The 19,599-nt window shown below is 42.6% G+C and overlaps 1 protein-coding gene across 6 annotated transcripts in view; it reads left to right on the top strand.

Annotated features, from left to right (window-relative positions):
- Positions 1-18,267, top strand: part of GGTA1 (glycoprotein alpha-galactosyltransferase 1 (inactive)) — an 82,347-nt gene extending 64,080 nt beyond the window's left edge. For all 6 annotated transcript variants that reach the window (XM_004375620.2, XM_023730675.1, XM_023730674.1 and 3 more), the window contains 5 exons: positions 2,044-2,079; positions 4,023-4,088; positions 4,613-4,702; positions 10,221-10,358; positions 16,129-18,267. In XM_004375620.2, the coding sequence (XP_004375677.1) occupies positions 2,044-2,079; positions 4,023-4,088; positions 4,613-4,702; positions 10,221-10,358; positions 16,129-16,822 (1,024 nt within the window). In that variant the 3' untranslated portion in view covers positions 16,823-18,267. The remainder of the gene's footprint in view (positions 1-2,043; positions 2,080-4,022; positions 4,089-4,612; positions 4,703-10,220; positions 10,359-16,128) is intronic.
- The last annotated feature ends 1,332 nt before the right edge of the window (positions 18,268-19,599 follow it).

The raw sequence follows: 19,599 nt of genomic DNA, 5'->3' as shown, positions 1-19,599 counted from the left end.
TATGTGACCCTAATTGCTCTCCCCATACTGTGACAGCACACTCCTCCTTTCCACCCCTGATTCCCCATGTCCATTCAACAAGCTCCTAACCCTCTGTGCCTTCCCATCTCTCCTCCGGACAGAAGCTGCCCGTTTAGTCTCTCGTATCTACTTGAGCTAAGAGGCGCACTCCTCATGAGTATCACTTTATGTCCCACAGTCCAGTCCAGTCCCTGTCTGAAGAGTTGGCTTCGGATATTGTTTTAGTTCTGGGCTGATACAGAATCCAGGGGCCGTGCTTTCCGGGGTTCCTCCAGTCTCAGTCAAACCATTAAGTCTGGTCTTCTTACTAGAATTTGAGTTCTGAAATATTATTTTTAAAAAATGTTAAATGACTTGTTAAAAGTCACATTTTCAGGAAGACTTAGGGCCAGGGCTGTCTGACTGTAGCCCATTCTCTTTACTACACAACCTTTCTTTAGTCAAGGGCCTCCATTTTTCAAATGACAAAATGGAGACCAAATAGGTTAAATGACCTAACAGTGAATTTAAGTCCAAGTTCTCATTGAAAATTCAGATCTTCTGATTCATTGCCCAGGATTCCTTCTTGGGCTTCTTGTCTATGCTGAATGTTGTGCAGGTTATAACAGGAACCAAGTAGAACTCCTACCTTCAAGGGTTTATGATCTAGATGGGGCAATATGGCACGTGCATACGTAAGAGGTGGCCACATCTGAGCCCCAGATTTGTTTGCTCCCAAACCCAGGACTTTTCTAAGCACTCAACGCTAATGCTACTGACTTAGACTTCAAGTGACTTTTTTCAATTTTGGGGCTGAGTTGAATGCAATCATCCACATTCTTTGACTTTGCCTAGGCCTTATATGCCAGCTCCCCAGCAGTGGCTTTTGCATGTTTTGCAGTCTATTCTCCAGGGACCTTTTTCAGATGCAAATGAGACCCTGTCCTTCCCCTGCTTAGAACTCTTCAAGGGCAAAATCCCCAGCAAGTCCCAGCACAGTCTCCCCTCTGGCTACTTCTCTTTTGTATTGCATATTTTTCTCTTCCAGGAACACTCTTCCTTCCCACTTACTCTTCACCTGGTGACCTCCTCCTATTCATACTTCAGATCTCAGCTAAAACATTACCCTACTCCTCTAAGAAACCTTCCAGGATTTCCCATTAAGTGCCCACGGTTACTTACGCTTTTTCTATGTAGCGTGTCTTGGGAGTTTGAAGTCATGTAACTGTGTGATTATGTGAATAGGGTCTGCCTTCCCTTCTAGATTGTATGCTCCACTAGGATGGGGACTGTCTTGGCCAACACTGTTTCCCCTGCACTTGGCATATAACACATGCTCAGCAAGTATTTGTTGAATGATTGAATGTAGGTGGTCCAGTAGAGGAGTCATATATTCACCAGCCCAGCCTTGTAGGTGCCTTAAGACAGTTTTACAGCCTTCATTAGTTTAAGAAATGCCTGTTGGAGCTGCTCTGTAGACAGCTGAGTTGGACAAAGCATTAGCCTCTGTAATCAATACTATATTTTTTAGAGGAAGAAATAAATCCTGGGCAAATGGTGTTCCCATCCTGATTAGGTAGCAGGAGAGGATGCACCTGTGTAGCCAGTCTTCCTCAGTGAAGCCTCTGGGCAGTGTTGTTAGGTGCAGTCTAGTTGGTTCAGACTCATAGCGACCCTGTGTACAACAGAACGAAACAGTGCCCAGTCCTGTGCCATCCACACAATCGTTGTTATGCTTGAGACCATTGCTGCAGCCACTATGTCAATCCATCTAGGCAATAGAGAGCTCACTTTTTTTAAATCATGATTTGACATTATCCAGAGACCTCCTTCCCACCCCTTGTGCTATCTATCTTGAGGTGACTGCAATTGCAAATTTCCAGTTTCCTGACATCATTGGTTGTGTCTCAAAGGAAGGTAGAAACCTGGGAGTAGCCCAAACCCAGGCTCTCAACTCAGCCCAAGGCTTCAATTAGTCGTTGCAAAATAGCTTTTTTCAGAATTAAAAGTAACATGATCTTTTTATTTCTTGTTTGCTTTTAGCCCAGAAGGCTCTTTCTTGTGGCTATATCACTCAAAGTAAGTACCTTTGAATTCTAGCTATCTACTGCTATCTCCCAAGTAGCCCTGGTAGCACAGTGGTTAAGCACTCTACTGCTAGCAGAAAGGTTGGCTGTTCAAACCTACCAGCCACTCCACAGGAGAAAGAGGTGGCAGTCTGCTTTCGTAAAGATTTATAGCCTTGGAAACCCTATGGTGGGGGGCAGTTCTACTCTGTCCTATAGGGTGGCTATGAGTCAGAGTCGACTCCACGGCAAGGGGTTTGGTTTGGTTTTTTTAACTGCTGTCTCCCACATCTTCTTTTGCACCCCCTACAGTCCAGTCTTCATATAGGAGCCAGTGACCAAGCTCAGGTCAAACTTGGAGAGAAGTGGGTAGGATTCCTAGGGATCTGGACTGTATTCCTCTGGTCCCCATAGACTTGCCTTTATAGAACCATGACTTGTTTTTTGCCCTTGCTTCATGTCAAGTGTCTCTTTAAGTGATATCATTTGGGAAACATTCCTGTCTTGCTGATAGAAATAACCTGGAAAGATATTGTCCATTATTCTGCCCAATACATGTGTAAAGACCATGGGAGAAATTTCTCTGAGACTAAGGATCAGGAAAAAAGTTTGAGTCTCTTGATGAATTAGTGCATGTGCTTTTTTTTAAATAAAACATTTTTTGATTGTTTGTTTTAAAGACAGTAGAGCTAGTAAGCTATTATTTTCCGGTTTTTGGCTTCGTTTCCTGAAAGCTCAGAGTAAAGTGTACTTAACTGCCTGTATTTTCTCCAGCCTTCATTTCTGATCTAATTTATCCCCTAGTATTAAATCCTTGCTTTTATGTTCCCATGCCTTGGGACCTTGGCAACTTGCTCAAACCCACTAGGCCAATATCTTAGCTGTAAAATGAAAATAAAGGTAAAAGGTAAAAGCCCTATCTTCACAAAGTGAGATGACCAACCCTCCCCTCAGGAAAAAGAAAACACACACACACACATTACCGCTGACCTACCTTGGCCATCCACGTGCGGAACTTTCCAAGGTCATGTGAAAATACCTACCTGAGTGACTAAATAAATGTCTCTGTTTCTCTTCCCTTTTGTTTTTTATTCTTGTGTTGTTTTCCTGTATACCGTAACCACACATATTTTATCATACGCCATCTCAAACACTTCCTGGAAGCCGATGGGCTTTTTAATAAGTTTCTTCATATTATTATTTCTGTTCATGAATCATATCACCACCTTATTTGTCCAACTGAAGGAAGGTGGATTCCCCACCTTCTCCCATTTTTCCTCTCCTCCAGAAGCCCCCCAACTTGGAGAGGTTCTCACAGTGAGAGAACGTGAAAGTTCTCCACGTGGATGGCTAATGTAGCTTCTGATTATAGTTTCCTGAGCTTCTGGTTCAGCGACCCTCATGTTTTCTGAGCTAGTCACTGATGACTTTGGGTAACCTGAATTTTCCTAGTTTAGCAAAAGAGACAATTTTTGAAAATGTGCATTGGTTTATTATTAAGATTACAGCTTTTTACAGTAATTTTCCGCATATAAAGCTCTTTCATGTATGCAATTTCATTCAGGCTTCAAAGTTATCTACGTGGTAGGCCTACTGTTATTATATTAACTACACTTTTTAGATGAGAAAATCGAGATTCAGAGAAGGACAATGACCTATCACAGTCACACAACTAGTAAATGGCAGATTCAGGACTCAGGTTTATGTCTCAATGCTTCCCATCCCCTTCATCTTTCTTTTCCTCTCCTTTTCTCCCTGGTGGGGCTCCCTGGATGAGCTGAGTACCAGCTTTGCCCAAGATGGGGATAGTGGGGGAGCTTTGGGTCCCTCTTCTCTCTCTTTAGTGGGAACAGCTTCACTTCTGTTTTTATGAACTGGCTTTTTTTTAAAGTGGTCTGTCATAAAAAGAAAGTGTTTCATTGTCTAAAAATATCTGTGATCTTTTTCATTTCTTAGAAACTCAGAAGTTGGTGACAGCAGCACTCAGAGGGGCTGGTGGTTTCAGAGCTGGTTTAACAATGGGTAAGGTGATCGGATGGCCATCTGTGTTTGTCCACGCACCAGACATTTATAAAGAGTCCAAATAGAATGGTTTCATGGTGATGACCTCAATCACTCGTCTTTCTTGCTCGTTGAAATCACACGAGAAATCTTGTTTATGGTTGGGACTAGGGCATTTTTTTGTTTTTTCCCCAAGTTAACTTGAGGTTTAGGCTGAAGTTTAGATTGCAGGAAAGACCAATTAAATGTTCTAATGAGGATTATTTGGTGAACTTTCCCTTACCCTCTGAAAGGACCTCAGGGTCTTTGGGTCATTAAATTACTAACTGCTGATTTAGAAGGGTAGAAAGGTAAGTACTGTGTCTTTTCATCAAAAGTGTTTTCGTGAATAAAAGTTTAGTGTCATGAATCTTCCTCTAGGTGGTTCACTTGATAGACATGTTCTCTCTGTCCACGAGCACGTTTTAACAAGATATTCCCTGACTGCCTTGACATCACAGACTGTCCTCCCTGCCTTACTCTGCTTGCTTTCTCTTTGTACTTAGGACCCAAAGTTATCAAGAAGAAGACATAGACAAAGAAAAAGGAAGGGAAGATAGAAAAGAACTTCAGCTATCAGACTGGTTTAATCCAAAGTAAGAAACGAAATGTCACCCTGCCCCATGAACAGTAAATCCGTAGCTCTGCAAGAGGTGGTGGGGGCTGTGAAGACAGCAGTGCCATTGAGAACATTCCTGATTTTGAAGAGTTTTAGTACATATTAGACCTTTATAATAGACTTTGGATGAGAACCTGAGAGTCTGGATATTTTTACCCAAATGCTTAAGCAACACAATGATTCTGACACCAATTGGCCAATGGTAGCAGGTGAATCGCAAAATATAGGGGCAGGAATGGCTCTTACAGGCCAAGAGGTATTGCGGAAAGCCACAAGATCTGGAGTCAGAGCAAGAAAATCTATCTCTGTGAAATGGAAATAATGATAAAAATCTCATACAGCCATTCATTTGTTAATTAAGCAAGCATGCAACAAATATTTATCAAACACTTATTATGTGTTAGCCCAGTGTTTTTCAAACTGCTGATCACGTCCCATTAGTTTGTTCAGAAGTTAGCTTAATGGGTTAAAGCCAACTTAAAAAAAAAATTGAAATCAAATAGAAAACCAGAGGGTATCACATGAAGAAAGGATAAGTACTGTTTAGTGAAATTTTTGTTTCTGTATATATGTGTGTGTGCATATATGAAGTTGTGATATAAAAGAAATACCGTATTAGGCATTGGGTTAGGCACAAGAGACAGGAGAAATCAATCAGTATGGTTACACTCAAGAAGCTCATTGTCTTACAGGGCCAGTAGACATGAAACCAGTACTTGCTGATGTCGGTAAGGAGGGAAAATCACCCCAGCTTAGAGAAGGAAGTGGTTTGGGGAGTGAGTAGGCAGGAGCTGTCCAGGATGACTGTGAGGCCTGGGAGACTGGTGGCTGGTGATGCCATCCACCAGGAAAGGGACTTGAGGAGGAGACACAGGCCTAGGAGTTGGTAGGTGATGAGCTCCATTACTGATATGCTTAGATTGCGGTACTTGTGGGGCCTCTGAATGGAGATTAACAGGGAGCCCATGAGCTTGGTGGAAGGTATGTGCTAGAGATATGAGTTGGAGAGTAGTCACCAGGGTACAGGTGTCAGTGGGATCTGTGGGCCTGGATAAGTTCACTCAGGGAGAGGAAAAGGACTGAATCCTGTCTGACACCAGCATTTAAAGGGCTGATGGAGGCAGAGAAGTTTGAAAGGGAGACTGAGCAGGAACAGCCATACAAGTGATAGTCTATTCCATTTTGTGGGGTGTTAGGTTCTGGAAAGACTGAATATGTTTTGGCAAGTTTTCTTATTGTTTGGGGGTAGGGGGCCCACATCAGTGTGGAAGGTTGGCAGTTTTGGCCTACCATGTGTACAGGGTCATGCGATGAGCTGGACAGCAGGATGGCCATCTGTGAAATGCTAAACCATTACTGGAAATTTAAGGAGATGGAAGCACTGTTGCTTTGATAAGCCCCTTAGATGGAGGCATGAGACTCCCAAATGGGCAGGCTAGATGAGCCAGAAATGGTCACCAAGCTCCCTTCTAAGGAGGGTGGGTCAGTTTGACTGTGGGGCTGTGCTTTGCTGAGCAGGATCTGGAAGGGTAGAGAGGAGAGACAGATCCTGGCGACCAGCTGTCGCTCTCTTCACTCTCCCCCATGCAGGGCTCAGCTTCTCCTCCAAAAGAATGGCAAGCAGATACTTAACATTGGTTTAAAGAGGCACGAAGTTTAAGCCTTCTCAGAGCATCAGAGTATATTTGTTGCATAAATGCGCGACTGAATGAACAAATGAACAAGTAAATATATTTTATATAAATGGTGTCACACCATATATCCTTTTTCTGTAAAACACCAAAAAGTATTACAATATATTGTGGACATATTTCCATATCTGTATATCAAGATCTCTTGGCATCCATGACATCACATTCTCTTAATTTTCCTCCTATTCTTTTCCTCTCAAGTCACCTTTATAGGGTTATCTCCCTCTCCCCAGCCCACCAGATATTAGAGTTTCCAGGGGCTAAGTCCCGCATCCTGGTCTCTTCTCATTTACACATCTTGCAGGGTGTTCTCATTCATTTCCATGGCTGAGATAGCATCTGTGTGATGATGACTCCCACATTTGTATCTTTACCACAAATGTTTCCTTTGAGGCCTGCACACTTACCTAACTGCCTGCTTGACACCTGGTTGTCTCACATGACCTAACTGATTCCACTCCACCCTTGTTCTTCTCCTTATTTCACATCTGCATGAGTTTTAATGACTAAGACTCAGACTCCTTGATGGAGAGGTTCATCTAGGAAGCTGATCTCCTCTCATCCTCCCTTCCTTCTTCCTCCTGCCTTGCATTTTCAGGCTGTTGTCTGGCTTCTTAGTCAGGACTGCTGACATGTTGGAAGTGTCAGTGGAATTCAGTAACTAACAGCTGGGAAACAGACCATTTTAATTTTTAATTAAAAACTAATTTTTAATATTGTTACTTTTCCTTCTTGCTAGAAGGAATCCTTTCCATCCAAGTTACCAAATTGGACACTGATTTTCTGATTCCATCTTTCTAGAAGATGTGAATTGAGTGGTTTTGCAGTTGAAGAGTATGTAGCAGGCCGACCACCTGTCAGGACTGGAAGATTTTCACAGGACTGGGTCTTATTTCTCTCATCTCAGCATTTGGCACTGGGCTGGTGCAGAGCAGGGATGTAGGAAATATGCACTGAGGGAATGAATGGCCCTGCGTGGTCCTTTGTATAAGTCAAAAGGATAAAGATATGGTCCCTTCTCCTTCTCTCCTACCCCCACCTTCTTTATTTGTAAAATGGGGATGATGATAGCACTTACTTCTTATGGTGGCTGTAAGCATTAAATGAGATGATAAAGGTCAAATACGTAGTCCCTGGTGCACAAAAACCAAACATGTTGCCATTGAATTGATTCCGACTCATAGCAACCCTATAGGACAGAGTAGAACTGCCCCATGGAGTTTCCAAGGTTGTAATCTTTCTGGAAGCAGACTGCCACATCTTTCTCCTGAGGAGTGATTGGTGGGTTTGAACCACCAACCTTTCAATTAGCTGCCGAGTGCTTAACCATTGTGCCACCAGGGCTTCTTCCCTGGTGCACAGTTAAGTGTTAAATAAGTGTACCTGCTCCTTTCCTTTCCTCCTCTCTCTCTCTCTCTTTTTTAATTTAAATAGTATTACCTGCTTACCAAACATCTCGCTTAAACACAGCCGCAAGACTCAGCCAGGAAGCTGGGTCAGAACTGCTAAAAGATCCTTGGCAGACTAAAACTCAGGACTATAGTGAATGAGATGGCGACAAATGGCAATAAAAGGAAGAGTCTCCATTTAAGTTCAGAGACAGCAGTTAAAGAAGCATAAGCTCTGTGCATGTGTGTGTGTGTTGTGTGTGTGTGTGTGTGTGTGTGTGTGTGTGTATGGTTTTTTTTGGTTTGAAATCTTGTCATTCAGCAAAGCCAAAGGTTTTCTGTGACTCAAAGCACCACATAAGCTTCTTAGAAAAAAGAAAGAAAAGCTCATCATTTCTCAGTAATGCTGATAAAAATGCTGAGGTAGCTTAGAGGAAATAGTGTTACCTTTAGATTAGGTTTTAACCCCAGCCTCATCAGCATAATAGTAAATGCCCATGTAAGAAGCAATATAATGTGATGGTTTAGGGCATGGACTCCAGAGTCAGACTACATGGGTTCAAATCCCAGGTTTGCCCCTTACCAGCTGTGTGACCTTGGGCAAATTACTTAACCTCTCTGTGCTGCAGTTTTCTCATCTGTTTAATGGGAATCAAAATAGCTGAGAAGAGTGAAGCCCTTAATACAGGTAAAGCCCTAGGACGTTGCCTGGCCCCATAGGACGTGCTCAATGTTTCTTAGTTACCATCATCAGTAACCAGTTGTGTGATGTGACCTTGGACAAGTTAATGAGCCTCTCTGAGCCTTGGGTTTCTTATCTGTACAGTGGAGATAGACATAGCAGGGCCCTTGCAAGGACTAAATGAGAAAGTGAATGTGAAGGTGCCTAGCATAGGCTGGGGCAGAGTCCATGGAAGCTTCTTTCATGACTGAAGGAAACTGAGTGCTCCTCTGTTCTCTGTGCTGCAGGCACATCTAGGGCGCTGAGAGCAGAGCTGTGAGCAGCCTGAGAGTGCCCCATCTTTGTGCCAGGGAAGAATGAAGCAGAGCAAGGGATGGGATGGAGGGCAGAGGCAGCTGAAGAATTAGGGTGTGCAGAGCTTTGTGGCAGAGGGATAGGAGGCTTGAGGGAGGGCCTTCTGAGGCTCTTTTTTCCACTGCTGGGGCTGGGGCAAGGTAAGGATGACCCAGCATTGCCCAGCCTCACTGTGGAAAAACCCTGCTTTGCTAATGGGGTGACAGCAGTTTTGTGAACACACAGCCCTCCAGCCAGTGTTCTGCTTTAAGGCAGCAGCGGTTGTGTGAGGAACAGTGAGGTTCTCCATGGCCCAATCTATTCGCTCCCCTCACACCCGGCAGCCTTACCAGGGCCACATGGGTGTGAGTGGCAGGGACTGGCAGGACTCTGTCTCAGTCACTTGCCCTGGAGGATGGGGAGGCGTTGAGTGGAGATGTTCCCCCTAGTGAAGTGCCAGCGAGTGCTAAGCAGGGTGCCGTGCCCATCCTGGGGTTTGAATCTAAACAACTATATTTCAGTCTCGGCTTCCCAGCAGGGGAAATGCAGCTGCTTCCTGAATGATGGGGGTTGGAGCTCGTGCAGGGAGCTTCACCGTTATGCTGGGCCCCATCCTTTTGCATTTACCCTTTATGGTTTTGTTCTTTTGTTGTTGTTCCTCCGTGGCTTCCTGTGTTTATGTTGCCTTTGCCAAGTCCCTTTCTAGCTCTCTGAGTGTAGAGAACATGCTTTCCCCTCCCCACATTTGGTTCCTAGTAAAGAGACGGTGTGGTCTGAGGAGGGTGTCTGCGCCCAAGCCCCATTTTCCACTCTTGGCCTTGTTGGGCCTTTGTTTATGGGTCCCTCTGTCTCCTTGTTTGCAAAATGAATAACAACACCAGACCCCTAGGTGGGGGCCCTTTCTGGCCTATAACCAGGTGCTTACCCAAAAGTCCTTTCTGGCAAAAGGCAAATCTAAACAGCCTTTTCTCTTTCAGCTTTAATATCTTTCATCCCTCTAAAACAAGATTAGGGCTTTTTAGGCTCAGGTGCCACTCACAGGGATAAATCATGCCCCAAAATGCCACTGGCAGCTTTAGGAAGGGGCTGGAGAGATAGGGAAAGGGATTTAGAAGGAGAACAAGGAAAGCAGAAGGAGGAAAGAGGGTAGGAGATATGGAGGTAAGGATGTCTCTAAGGGCACCCCAAGACAACCCTCATAGGCATGTGGGCCAAAGCATCTTGTCCCTCACCCAGAAGATGCTGCCCTACAAGTGTCACACCACCCAGCCAACTTTTGTAGCTTAACAGGATTCAAAGACAGTAACCATAGATCATAGTTGACGCCAGTTTTTCCTTAAACAGTCTCTGCCCCACCTTAGCAAAGCTGTCCTGACTCATGGCTCTATATTTTGTTACCAGGAAACGGCCAGAAGTTGTGACGGTGACTGGATGGAAGGCTCCAGTAGTGTGGGAAGGCACTTACAACAAAGCCATCTTAGAAAATTATTATGCCAAACAGAAAATTACTGTGGGTTTGACAGTTTTTGCTATTGGAAAGTAAGTGTTGCTAATAAAATTATCCTTTACTTTTTCTTGATCCATTGTCAAAATGACTGTGAGGGCTCCTGTGGACTCAGGAAGGCTGTTCATTAATTATTTGAATTCTTAGATAAGACAATGTTTAAATAATACCATTTCTGTGTCATTTCTGCTGAGGTCCCAAAAGGCTGACAAAACAAGAGTAGGTGAGTCTTCCCATTCACACCACAAAATGAGGGTCTTGGGATGCAGGCAAAAATATCTGCTACACTTACCAAGCCCAGAGTCTATAGCCATCCACAGTCACCTCCTTACTGACCTCCATGGTGTCCTGGGGAAATTTCCAGAGTGCCAGCTTCTAGATAGTCCAAATGCACATCATTCTTTCTCCTAGGCTCTCAAGACCCTGTTCTAAGGGTAGAGGGATTTATAGCAAGTCGCTATCAGCTGGAATTGACTTAACATTAGTAGGTTTGGTTCTAGGTAATCACAGTGGTTTTCCATGTTCAAGCATGGAAGACCACTCTTCCATGGGTTCCTCAGGTCATTCTACCCTATCACTCCTGGAGGATTTGCTCAGGGAAGATTTGGCTGGTCAGAACTACCTCTTGCAATGGTTGGTAGGTTCCTGTTTCAGCTTCCATTTTCTTATTTAGAGCATTTCTCCAATTTATGTGGCCCAAACAGAGTGGACGTCAAATTTAGAAGGACTAAGGGAAGGACCTTAGACCTGGATAAGCTTAGGGACTCAAAAAGCTTGGCTAATTGGGTTTTTACTATACCCAAGTTCTTTCTACTAGCCCAGGAGATTGAGGATGATAAGGGCAATGAAGTTTTTGATAAATAGGAGTACTCTTTCTTAGCTGCAGGGGCTGATGAACCCAAAATTGGCAGGTAAGATGGCAGGCCGCTGTCTCACAGGCTGTAGAGGCCGATGAATCCCAAGATCCGCAGGCAAAATGGCAGGTTGCTGGCTCAAGTTGCAAGAACCAGAGGTCAGATGATGATGAGCTAGATGCAGGTTCCAGAGTGAGCAAAAGCCTGCGAGCGTTGCCAGAATATCCATTATATACTGGAGGCAGGCCACACCCCCAAGGAAACTCCCCTTTCAACTGATGAGCTCCTCATAGCAGATCTCATCATGGAGGTGAATACATTATTACATAACTGCCAAATTACATCATAACTGCCAAACCACTGATAATCTTGGCCCAGCCAAGTTGACACACAACCTTAACCATCACAGTAGCCAACTAAAAATATCAAGAAAAGGGGAGTTGGACATAGGGGGTAGTTGAAGCCATGTATCTTTCTGACAGACTTAAGATCTTGTTCTACTTCTCCAGATGTATTTATCCAGGTACAACAAAAGGTATTAGCAATTGCACAAACTCCTTATGCTAGAAGAAAATTAAGGGCAATTTTATAATCCAGTACAGCTTTGGCAAGAGCATTTAAAGATTTTTGTTGGGCTCTACGCCATCTGCTAATTCATTTGTTATTTGGAGCATAGTAGCAGACAAATTGTGAATAGATTTTTCAAGTTTAGAGATACCCACAAGTGGAAAAAGGACCTGGAGAAATTCCCATCCATCCCTGGATCTGTCTGTTAAAGGGTTTTCATAATTTCTTTTATGTCAAGAAAAGAATTTCAGATCATTCGTCGAGTATACACTTTAAGAGTGGAGACTTACGGGAACCCCTAAACAGTCAAGTGTACATTGACCTATCATTTTTAAACCATCTAGGCATGGTAATGCCCAAGCATAGGGCTTGTTATTCGGATTTGGGCTTTTCTTAGTGGGGTATTTTGATCCCCACATAAAAATACATATGCATGAGGAGCACAGATCATATTATTTCCAGTATCATTTTGTGGAGAAGGGATAGTTTCGTTGACTTTTTTGAGCCATTCTTCAGTCAATGAGTTATTACAAATAGACAATAGCCACCCCAATATGTAGGGTGGTAAATGATCTGACAAAAGGGTGGCTTTCCTTTGGTGCTGCTGCAAGGTCCCTTGTATAAGAATTTGAAAATACCTGGGATTCCTTGAGTGTATGAGTGACCAATCAGTACATGGGTAAAACTTCCGTATATTTTTGGTACAGTTTTTCAAGCTTTCCTCTGTATCACTGACTCAAGCGTGTTGAGTTAATTGAAACATGGCGCCTGGGGATTTGTTAATAATTCCAGAGGGTGCCACAACCTGACATGTATAGCCTATTTAAAAGAAATATTAGGATTTACAATAGAATCAGGTACAGAGCTATAGTTAAACACAGGCATAGCTAAAGAGTCTGAATTAGTATGTCCAGATTTTGGGATTTGATGACAAATCCAACAGTCAGTCAGATTACCAACACTAGCTACTGATTGAGCTAATCTAACAAAGGCGTTATCATGCCAGGCATCAGCAAGAGTCACGATATGCAGTAAGAGAATACTTAAGAAAGACTTCATAGTGTAAGAATACTAATTAAAAAATAATACAATAGGTCAAATAAAAATAATAACTATGATAAAGCAAACTCCTTCTTAGTTATTTACATGGAAAAAGAGGATATTAAAATAAGGGATAATACCATAAGTGTGTAATAAAGCAACTGCCATAAGAATACCAGTAATCAGGAAACAAAGTCCAAATATTTCAGCAGGTTGCATGAAATCTTGTTCTGTAATCTTGGGAGGAGCTGTCTACTTTGATGTCATCTGCTTCTGGCCACAAGGGTGTTTGAACTTCAGTTTGAGTCCTTCAGTAGGTTTAACAGTCCAGGCAGGAGGTTTAGCCTTCTTAAGTTGAGATAGGTGGATCCAAGTTTTAACTCTCTGTAATTTAGTGGCACAAGGGTTAGCAAGAAGGACCAAATGTGATCCTTTCCACTGAGGTTCCAGGGAATCTTTTAATTGGTGCCTCTTCCAATGTACATTGTCACCCAGTTCAATAGTAGGTAATTTTTGTATTTCTAAATTTTGGCTGTCAAAAGCTTCCTTGACTTGAGAAAGGTGCTCGTTAGAGTACTGAATCAAAGAATGACAATATTTCAATAATTCAAGTTATATTAAATTGGAATCAGAATAGGTTGACAAATTAGGGAGAGTCATAGGCCTTCCAGTAATAATTTCATGTGGGGTTAATTTATGTGGCCCAAACAGAGTGGACGTCAAATTTAGAAGGACTAAGGGAAGGACCTTAGACCTGGATAAGCTTAGGGACCCAAAAAGCTTGGCTAATTGGGTTTTTACTATACCCAAGTTCTTTCTACTAGCCCAGAAGATTGAGGATGATAAGGGCAATGAAGTTTTTGATAAATAGGAAAAATCTTAACATATTTCTTTAATTACTTGTCCAGTAAAGTGGGTCCCCCATCACTGCAAACAATCGTTGTTACTCCTCAAGTGGGCGATATGTTTTCAGGAAGTTTCTTAGGTACAAATGTTGCAGTGGCACAGCGGCTAGGAAAATCTACCCAGCGTGAAAATCTGAAGATCATCACTAATTCATATTTGTAACCATTTGAAGGTGGGAGCTGGATAAAATCTAATTGCCATTCAAGCATAGGTCCTGAAGGTTATGGATATTTCCCAGGTGAAACTTTAAGAGGTTTGCCTGGGTTATAGCGAGAACAAATAGAGCAATGAGAGAGGCAACATGCTTGGCAGCCTCAAAAAATTGTCCCCATCAATATTTCTTCAAAAAAACAAAAGCAAACGTTCAGTTGTCCTATTTTTACCCTGTCTGGGCCTTCATGTCTGCACCTGTTCTGAGAAAGCCACGTAGAAAGTTGATTTCTTTGTCTTGTACAAAGAGAGCTCAAGGCCCTGGTTGACCCTTGAGCTTAGCCTGAAGCAGGGCCTAGAGGAGAGCACGGTGATGATCTGACAGTTCTCCAAAGACAACCTTCTCCAACCAGAGCCTGGCGGCCATGGCTGTTGTTAACAATACTGTTGTTGTCTGCTGTCGAGTGGATTCCGACTCATACTAATCAAATTCTAATTCCAGTGAATGTGCTGATCCCAGGGGCCTAAGCAGCATCTCTAATAGAGAAGAGTGGTGTGGAGTTTTGACGTTTTTACTAGAAGAATCTATAACTTTATGAGTCAAGAACCAGTACACAGCTCATATAATCTTTGGCACAAAAGAGGACAAGTTGGCCATGTTGCCAATTGATTTGAACAAGTTTTCCAAAAAGAACAGAACATTGCACACTGCCTCACAATGGCGTCAACCATCTGACTGCAAGTCTGCAGAACTGAACTATAAATCGTATATCCTGACGAGAGCTCTGTGCTCTCAGCTCTGAAGCAAGAGAGGGCTATTTGTGCTCATAGGCAATAAATCTCCACAATTAGTGAATTTGGACTTTAGGAGGTGTGATTTTTGGTTTGTTTTCAAATAACAATGTATGGAGCCAAGTGTAGTGCTTTAATTGCTAAACAATGTTAAATGTCACAATGACTTTTTTCTCCCAGTATTGTTTCTCAAGCTTCGGGGCACGGTAGATTTTTCTTAAAGTTCCAGAGTACTGAAGAGTTTCTTGGCCACAAGCCACAGAGCTATGTCAAACTCCCTCTTTATATTGCTCAGATATATTTTCTCCATTTAAAGAATCAATGCAGTAAACCCTTGAATTTCCAGAGGCCAACTTTATAAACACACTTTATTTTGGCAGTACAGAAAGGAAGCAACAGAAAGCAGAAAGTCATTATTACTCACAAAACATGATCGGCCAGGAGTCTGATCAAATTAAATTCAGTCATCATTCACTGAGCATGAGTTTTGAGTTTGAATGAGTTGTACTAAGGCACCCTACTTCTCCTTCTTTCTCTTCCCTGTGACCTCCACAACATGGTTTCACAAGATAGTATGTAGCTTGGAGTTACCAAAGACATCAACATAATGGGGGTTTTTTGAATTAATGGATAAATGGCTAAAATAAGGTTAAAGCTAAGGTTGTTTGCTCTGCTATTTGGATGGATCTTATAATGGTGATGTCCGGATAATGAGATTGGTGTTTTGGATGGCCAGTGGCAGGCTGACAGGGTGAAATATGTAATATAGAGGGAGATCCATGTCCCAGAATCTATTTTCTGGGTCACAGAGGAGGATAAAATAGCACTGATGGTTGGGCTTAATGCATCCCCAAAGGACCCAAATATCATATCATCCTTACATCTGGTAGAGCAGTAGCAAATTCGGGTATAGGCTGCAGCCTTTGAGGGGGGCTCAAGAACTAGCACCCATTTTGCCTGCTCAAAGTCTGAACTAATTGATAAATAAGATAAAGGGTAAAGCAGATGATAGTAAATATCACCCTCCTTACTGTTAAAGCTGGTATTGGAGAATATGGTTTATATCTGCAAGTCCTTAATATTGAACCATGTAATTAGAACAACTTAGGCACCCAGGTACCTGCAGCACTGAGAACTGCAAGCCCCCAGATGTGGGAGTAGAGCTGTACCACTAAACCTACTGCAAGGCCCAGAGCTGTCGAGAACACATGCTGTCTTGGACAGGCCATCTTCCAAGAGCAAGGAGAGAGGAGGGGACAGGGTTGTATATGCCCAAAGTTTGCTCTCAGATAAGTTACCCCACTTCTCCAGGATCAGTGGAGAGCAGCCACAAGTGTTAGACAAACAGATGTCCATCCACATGAAAATACACATCTAGCGTGGGGGAAAAATCATTCTCTCCCAGCTGTAAAACACAGACAACATGATTCTAATAGCATGTGGTCACCTGCAGAAATCTAAGAGGCTAAGCTGATCCTCTTCTTCTTTGTTTCAGATATATTGAGCATTACTTAGAGGAGTTCATAATATCTGCTGATAAGTACTTCATGGTTGGCCACAAAGTCATTTTTTACATCATGGTGGATGATATCTCCAGGATGCCTTTGGTAGAGCTGGGTCCTCTTCGTTCATTCAAAGTGTTTGAGATCAAGCCTGAGAAGAGATGGCAGGACATCAGCATGATGCGCATGAAGAGCATTGGGGAACACATTGTGGGCCACATCCAGCGTGAAGTCGACTTCCTCTTCTGCATGGATGTGGACCAAGTCTTCCAAGACAACTTTGGGGTAGAGACCCTGGGCCAGTCAGTGGCTCAGCTACAGGCCTGGTGGTACAAGGCAAATCCTGATGAGTTTACCTATGAGAGACGTAGGGCATCAGCAGCATATATTCCATTCGGCCAGGGGGATTTTTATTACCACGCGGCCATTTTTGGAGGAACACCCATTCAGGTTCTAAACATCACCCGGGAGTGCTTCAAGGGAATCCTCCAGGACAAGAAAAATAACATAGAAGCAGAGTGGCATGATGAAAGCCACCTAAACAAGTATTTCCTTCTCAACAAACCCACTAAAATCTTATCACCAGAATACTGTTGGGATTATCATATAGGCTTGCCTTCAGATATTAAAATTGTCAAAATTTCTTGGCAGACAAAAGAGTATAATGTGGTTAGGAATAATGTTTGACTTCTAACTGTGCCAGTAGGTTCTAAATTTGACAGAGTATTATTCTGGCTACTTTCTCAGAAACATAACACTTAATTTTAATGTTAAAAATACTAACAAAACACCAACACAACAAAGGTATATTATTTCTGCTTGTAACTTTGAACCTTGTAATATGGGAGAAAGAATCTATGGTAATCAGATGTAAAGTCCCAATGATTTCTTATCCTGGGTTTAGGGGAAATACTGTCAGCTGAATCAAAAGAATTTGTCACAAGTTAAAAGGAAAAAAAAAAAGCCAGAAACACTCTACATGTGCCAGACAATGTACAGGAGGAAAGGGTGCTAAGGAACCTGGTTGGCAACAAAATCCAGCTGGGGCAGGGGGTACCCCTTTAGTTTAATGACCTCCTTTCCTTGACGAGTCTAAAGCAACATAAAATTGCTTTGCAGTAGGAGAACTCTTAATAAGAACTAAGGACGATCTAACTTGACAATCCTCAAAAGATTTCCATAGCAGATTGTGTTAGGCCTTTTGTAGTCTTATGTCCTTCTCTCATCAGGATATTGTTTAGCTTTGGTGCCAAAGATTGGTAGAGATTCCCATTAGATATCATGGTGAATGTTAACAGTCATATGGAATCTGTATGAGCCAGTGGGTTCTCAGCATGAAGTGGAAACAAAGTTTCAAAGTCAGTGAGCATTCCATGAAATAGCAAAGAATGAGTGGAAAGAGAGGGGGCTGATCACTGCGGGCAGTGCCACCTCAGAGGGGCACAGTGCATAGGGTTGGTGCTTAAACACATTGTGGATCCAGGTGATGAATGGGAGGCAGTGTGGATACCTCCAGCCTCTTTGACCCAGTGACTACCCACGTAGCAGGGACTTGAATGGAAGTTGCTTCTTCTTTTGCCCAAGTCACATTCAGTCTGCCAGACTCTGCACTTGAGTCTTCAAATCCTTGGCGAGAAATGGATAGTGTCAGAGAAGGCAAAGGCCTGCAGTGGATTGAAGAGACCTGCAAGTTATGGTTCCCAGACCTGGGCTTCATCAGAGAACAGTTACCAGCAAGGCCCGCCAACTGCTCTAACCCTCAAGGTCCCTCAGCCCATCATGCCCCACCTTGGGGGCCGACATCAAGTAGCGGGGCTGGAGGAAAAGCCCTCCCATCAAAAAAAAAACACTGCCCTCGAGTCCATTCTGACTTATAGCAACCATATAGGACAGAGTAGAACTGCCCTCCTGGGCTTCCAAGGCTGTAGATCTTTATCAAAGCAGACTGCCACATCTTTCTCCTGCAGAACAGCTGGTGGATTCGAACCACTGACCTTTTGGTTTGCAGCTGATTGCATTAAACACTGCGCCACTAGGGCTCCTTCTCATCAAATAACCTGTCCTTTTCCCCTACCCCATTCGCACTAACAAAATGTAACAACCAGGTGAGTTTAAAGTCAAAGTTAATTGATTTTATAACAAAAGCACGAGGGGATGTCCGTGGAAGACCCAGTCCATTCATGCCTGAACAGCATAACATTCAGTTCCCCTCTCTAAGCTGTTAAATCCCAGATATTATTTAAAGTTAAGCAATTCGAGGTAAAGGAAGTTAGGGGGCAATATTTACATATGCACATATATTTTTTATTTTGCTTGGGTTATAGTTTAAGTTATTTGTTTTGATTTTCAAGCAATTTATTTAAAGGATCATTGCACTGGCTTGATGTAGAGACAATGGGCTTCTTTGATAAACTGAAACCTACATTTTTCTCTACTGTTTCACTGCTACCTCCTAGTCCTCAATTCTTGCCAAAAAACTCACAACCCAACAAAACCAAACACACAAAAATCCTGAAGATGGAAAAGCTTTAAAGAAAGAAAAAGGAAACCACACCACAGTTAGGAATCCTGCTTCTCTGTAACTCAAGTTGCCTTGGGTCCATCCTGGAGTAGGGAGAGTTAATGGTTTAAGTCCTGCACCAAAGAAATTATCTATCCTGTTGAGGGATTTGTTGATTTTTTTTTTTTTTCATTTCAATTTGAATCCCAAATGGATAAATTCAAGAGGTCATTAACAGCCATTCTTAAATGTTTTTAAAAATAAATTTTCTGATGTACATGTGAATAAATTATTTTCTCAGAATATTCTGGTCATGGATTGTGCATTTGCTCCCAAAGATGTTCTGAATTGTCAGTTATAGAATGTTAGATTCTTAGTGTCCTGTTGACCCTCTGAAAATGTGGGTCACTGTTATAAAGATAGGACATGTTAGACATTCTAAAACCTTTAAAACAACAAATGCTTATATAGTGCTTTACCAAATGATATACTGAAATAATTAGTTGCTAGTGGAGGAAGAGTAGGAAAAGGCTTGAAGTGTGGGTGGAGCACCAGGGCAGAGGAGAAAAATAATCCCATAACCGTTTTTTGTTAGTTGTCATCAAGTTGGCTCCAACTCATGGTGACCTTATGTATAACATAACCAAATGTTGCCTGATCCTGCACCATCTCCACCATCATTAATATGCTTGAGTCCATTGTTAAGGCTATTATGTAGTGCCTTCCAACCTAGGGGGCTCATCCTCCAGCACTATATCGGACAGTATTCGTTTGTGATCCATAAGGTTTTCATTGGCTAATTTTTGGAAGTAGATCACGAGGCCTTTCTTCCTAGTCTGTCTTAGTCTGGAAGCTTCACTTAAACCTGTCCACCATGCTGGTTTTTGAAATACTGGTGGCATAGCTTCCAACATCATACCAACACACAGGCCACCACAGTACAACAAACTGACAGGAATCGATG

Source organism: Trichechus manatus, unplaced genomic scaffold, assembly GCF_000243295.1.
Source record: "Trichechus manatus latirostris isolate Lorelei unplaced genomic scaffold, TriManLat1.0 scaffold00038, whole genome shotgun sequence".
NCBI lineage: Eukaryota > Metazoa > Chordata > Mammalia > Sirenia > Trichechidae > Trichechus > Trichechus manatus.
The sequence above is the reverse complement of the archived record's forward strand: the minus strand, read 5'-3'. Positions and strand labels throughout refer to the sequence as shown.